The sequence below is a fragment of the Penaeus vannamei genome, chromosome 39, assembly GCF_042767895.1.
Source record: "Penaeus vannamei isolate JL-2024 chromosome 39, ASM4276789v1, whole genome shotgun sequence".
Classification (NCBI taxonomy): Eukaryota; Metazoa; Arthropoda; class Malacostraca; order Decapoda; family Penaeidae; genus Penaeus; species Penaeus vannamei.
This window is the reverse complement of record NC_091587.1, coordinates 2,489,209-2,494,208: the sequence shown is the minus strand read 5'-3', so window position 1 is coordinate 2,494,208 and position 5,000 is coordinate 2,489,209. Positions and strand designations below refer to the sequence as shown.

Genomic DNA, 5,000 nt, shown 5'->3' with positions numbered 1-5,000 from the left:
ATACCAACCCCCCAACACTCACATAAAAAAACAACCCCCCCACCCCCCAAAAAAAAACTCACTCAAAAAAATATTCGGCTGTGATCCCCCCCCCCCAAAAAAAAAAAAAAAAAAAAAAAACTCACTCAAATATTCGGCTGTGATCCCCCCCCCCCCAAAAAAAAAAAAAAAAAAAAAAAAAAAAAGCCCCAACTCACTCAAAGAAATATTCGGCTGTGATCTGGGTCTTGCTGTCCGGTCTCGCCCACCAGAAGGTCCCGTTTCGTCGCAGTTGGGCAATTTTCTCGTTGAGGCGATGGGCGAGCACGACTGTTAGGGGCATGCATTCCTTGGTCTCGTCGGAGGCATAGCCAAACATGAGGCCCTGTGGAGAGGGGGTATGGAAGTTCTTGGGTACCGGGTATGGTGTGGTTTCGGTAGTGGGTACTGGGTATGGTTTCGGTACTGGGTATGGTATGGTATGGTTTCGGTAGTGGGTACTGGGTATGGTGTGGTATGGTTTCGGTACTGGGTATGGTGTGGTATGGTTTCGGTACTGGGTATGGTGTGGTATGGTTTCGGTACTGGGTATGGTGTGGTATGGTTTCGGTACTGGGTATGGTATGGTATGGTTTCGGTAGTGGGTAGTGGGTATGCTATGGTATGGTTTCGGTAGTGGGTACTGGTGTACTATGATATGTTTTTGAGGAAAAGGGGCTATGTGTATTTGCGTTTGGTTCTGATTGGTTGAAATTGGTGTTTTTTATTGCTTTTTGGGGAAAAGGGGGAATGTTATTCGGACTATATTATAACTCATACATATTTAAGTTGTTAATCTGAAGAAAAATCCGTATAATCTGAAACTATTTCGTCGGACCAAAAAATGGTATGATTTCTTGAAGTTACTTTGACGCAAAACTAATACTCTTTAAAATTCGCTTCGAAGTTAGAACTTTAGTTTCATATATATTGAAAAAAACTAACATTATTTTACATTACTTTACACTTAAAGATAGAATGTGTATGTGAGAAGAAGGTTTTAAACACAGATAAACCTAAACGACATTTAAGTTTCCAATCTCGATGAGTAAACATATACAACCTGTGATTGTTTACATTATACATTCATGCATACATAGATGAATACATACATATAAATTTACACACAGTAGAGCCATAAAGCATGAGACAGGATTAAGAAAAAATCAAAATAAATAAGGGTTATTGTTGATACTAATAAATTATTTCCATACAGGTTAATCAAGGTATCAAACTACTTTGTTAAGCTTTATATCGGTGCGGTTATTAAGCTACTTCAATAAAATTAATATTAGTTATATTAAGTAAGAGCAAGAAGGGGGAGGGAGAGGGAAAGAGAAAGAGAGAAAGAGAGGGAGGGAGGGGGGGGAGGAGGGGAGGGGGAAAGAGAGAAAGAGAAAGAGAGAGAGAGAGAGAGAGAGAGAGAGAGAGAGGGGGGGGGGGGAGAGGGGGGGAGAGGTAGAGGGAAGGAGAGAGAGAGAGAGAGAGAGAGAGAGAGAGAGAGAGAGAGAGAGAGAGAGAGAGAGAGAGAGAGAGAGAGAGAGTGAGTGAGTGAGTGAGTGGGTGAGAGAGAGAAAGAGACAGACAGACACAGACAAAGAGACAGACAGACAGACAATGAAATTAAGAAACGTAAAAATAATAAGAAACAATTAAAAAAAAAAAACATTAAATAGACGCTCAGACAATGCAATCACACAGATCACCAAATCAGATTAGCAACAGGTAGGCAACATGTTCGAACCAGCTACTGAACAGCATGCATGGTGTGTTGTTCACCTGTCACCTGGTCCTCTGTCCCTACTGAATCGGAGTCGGTGAGTTTCCCGTGTACAGCCAAGCACAAGCTCCTGGGCCAATACTGCAAAGTCTTGTACCCCAATTCTGTGAGACAAAAACCCATAGGCTGTGAAGAGACGTAAGCACACTCACACACACAAACAAAAAGCCAAGATTTGTCAAAGTTCACGAAACATGCATACACGGAAGGGAAACACGAAACAAAAGGAAGGCATCGATGTATCTGTATCATATCGACAATGAATATGATCATATAATTCACCTTTAGAATCACACAACCACATCTACATTGACTTCCAATATGTTAACGTAAAGTGAATAGCCTTCATCCCAGAATTTACCCCCAATTAATCGCTGAAAAAAAAAAAATAAATAAATAAAATGCATGTGAATGAAAGCACAGTTCGAAGCCCCAGCCAGTGTTGCCACTGATATTTCCACAAAACCGCTAGACTGCAACTCGCTAGACATAAAAGTAATAACTCTAAAAAAGGACTTCAAAATCGCAAAAATAATCTGGAGTAAACTTTGAAAGATTCCCCGCCAGATCATAACTCAAAAACTCTAGATCTAGCGGGAAAATCATAACCAAAAAACTATATCTAGCGAGAAAACCATAACAAAAACAAAACAAAACAAAAATATCTAGCGAGAAAATCGCTTGAATGGCAACACAGCACACACATCCGCTACCCAAGCCCAGTTCATTATTATTATTGCTGACTTGTCGTACCTGGTCACCGGCACCAACATCCTCCTCAGCTCTGTCGACGTGAACACCTCCGGCGATGTTGGGTGACTGTTGTTCAATGGCGACCAGGAGGTTACATGTCGTGAAGTCGAAACCTGAACGAGGAGATGGCAACGATGTCAATTTTGGGATCTTAAAATGTACTCTTTGTTGGGTTATTTTTGACACGTTATTTCTGAGAGAGAGAGAGAGAGAGAGAGAGAGGGAGGAAGGGAGGGAGGGAGGGAGGGAGAGAGAGAGAGAGAGAGAGAGAGAGAGAGAGACAGAGAGAGAGACAAAGGCAGAGACAGAGAAAGAGAGAGAGAGAGAGACAGACAGACAGACAGACAATGAAACTGACAAACGTAAAAATAATGAGAAACAATTAAAAAACGTTAAATAGACACTCAGACAATGGGAATGTAATATATATATATATAATGATAATTATAGAACTGTAATATCAGAAACAAAGATGAAATCATAGCGACCAAACTAAATTATTTGCATTGATCATACTGATACTGATGATGGTGATAATGACGATGGTGATGATGATAGAGGCGATGATGGTGATGACAATGATGATGGTGATGTTGATGACGATGGTAATGGTGATGACAATTGTGATGGTGATGGTGATGACGATGGTAATGATGATAATTGTGATGGTGATGGTTATGACGATGGTGATGATGATAGAGGCAATGATGGTGATGGTGAGGATGACAATGGTGATGCTGATGATGGCAATGGTGACGACGATGGTAATGGTGATGACAATTGTAATGGTGATGGTGATGACGATGGTGATGGTTATGACGATGATGGTGATGATGATGGTGATGACAATGATGATGGTTATGACGATGATGGTAATGGTGATGGTGATGATGATGGTGAGGGTGATTATGACGATGGTGATGATGATAGAGGCGATGATGGTGATGACAATGACGATGGTGATGACGATGGTAATGATGACTGGTAATGGTGATGACGACGATGGTAATGGTGATGACAATAGCAATGAAGTGCCTACTAACGTTACAAGTACTATTAGGTACAGCACCCACCCTTGTTGGAATCATCATAGCCAATCTCCTTAATTGTCTCTCGAACGACTTTCTGGTAATCAACGTGTGCTTTGGACGTAATTTCTCCGCATACCAGGATCATACCAGTCTTTGTACACGTCTCACAAGCTACCTGGAAAATAAAAGGTACTGTTTAATGCCAAAATATACTCTACGTGATCATACCAGTCTTTGTACACGTCTCACAAGCTACCTGGAAATAAAAGGTACTGTTAAATACGAAAATATACTCTACGTGATCATACCAGTCTTTGTACACGTCTCACAAGCTACCTGGAAACAAAAGGTACTGTTTAATACCAAAATCTACTCTATGTGACCTTATATTACTTATATTAAATACCAAATTATATTATTATTACTTATATTAAATACCAAATTATATTATCATTACTTATATTAAATACCAAATTATATTATTATTACTTATATTAAATACCAAATTATATTATTATTACTTATATTAAATACCAAATTATATTTTATTACTTATGTTAAATACCAAAACATACTCTATGTGACCTTATATTACTTATATTAACCTATGATTATCAAATGTTATCTTAAGATAACACCTATTATGTAACACTAATCCGGTTATAACAATGTTTTATGGAAAGTTCACATATTCGATGTTATAGCACTTTATTTATTGTATTAAGACGACTTTGTAACAATTAAGTGGATGATAATAATGGAAATTGTTCCCTGATAGTGCACTTATTTGATATTTTAATAACACTTTTTTTTCTATTAACACAAGTAGGTGGATAATAATAATATCAATTGCTCCCTGATAATGCACTTATGTGATATTTTTATAACAGATTTTTTATTATTATTAACACGCCTGACTCCCTGATAATGCACGTATTTGATATATTCACAACACTAAAGATATTATTATTATTCAATTATTATTTTTTCTTTCTTTTTTTTCATTAACAGCTGACTTTTCGACCTTCATTTGTTTCTCACCTTAGCATCCGGGTCCTGCGACAGATGGGCATCCAAGATGGCGTCGCTCACTTGGTCACAAATTTTGTCTGTAACGAATAAAATGACATCAATAGCGATGGCAGGATAATGGAGTGATGTTGGCAAAGGTGGTTTCATTGGGCGGAATGTGTTTCAAGGTTACAAAAGCACATAGGTTTTCAAAATCATTTATCGGTTTTTTTCGCCGTACGTGATGGCTGCAAAAACAAAGACCCCAAGTTTACGGAGAACAGGCGCTCCATGGCCAAAAAATAAATTATTTAGACAAAATGGTGTTCCAGCTGCGTTTAAATAATCATGTTTGCTGAACTGACATTAGATTTATTGAATGTCAATATTCTTTCTAAATGTAAAGA

General features: G+C 38.3%; 1 protein-coding gene across 1 annotated transcript in view; it reads right to left on the bottom strand.

Annotated features, from left to right (window-relative positions):
• Positions 1 to 5,000, bottom strand: part of LOC113803973 (S-adenosylmethionine synthase) — a 9,574-nt gene that overhangs the window by 2,441 nt on the left and 2,133 nt on the right. Inside the window, exons 2-5 of the mRNA XM_027354783.2 lie at positions 4,624 to 4,691; positions 3,625 to 3,757; positions 2,552 to 2,664; positions 198 to 364 (exon numbers count right to left, since the gene is read on the bottom strand). Of these exons, the coding sequence (XP_027210584.1) occupies positions 198 to 364; positions 2,552 to 2,664; positions 3,625 to 3,757; positions 4,624 to 4,691 (481 nt within the window). The remainder of the gene's footprint in view (positions 1 to 197; positions 365 to 2,551; positions 2,665 to 3,624; positions 3,758 to 4,623; positions 4,692 to 5,000) is intronic.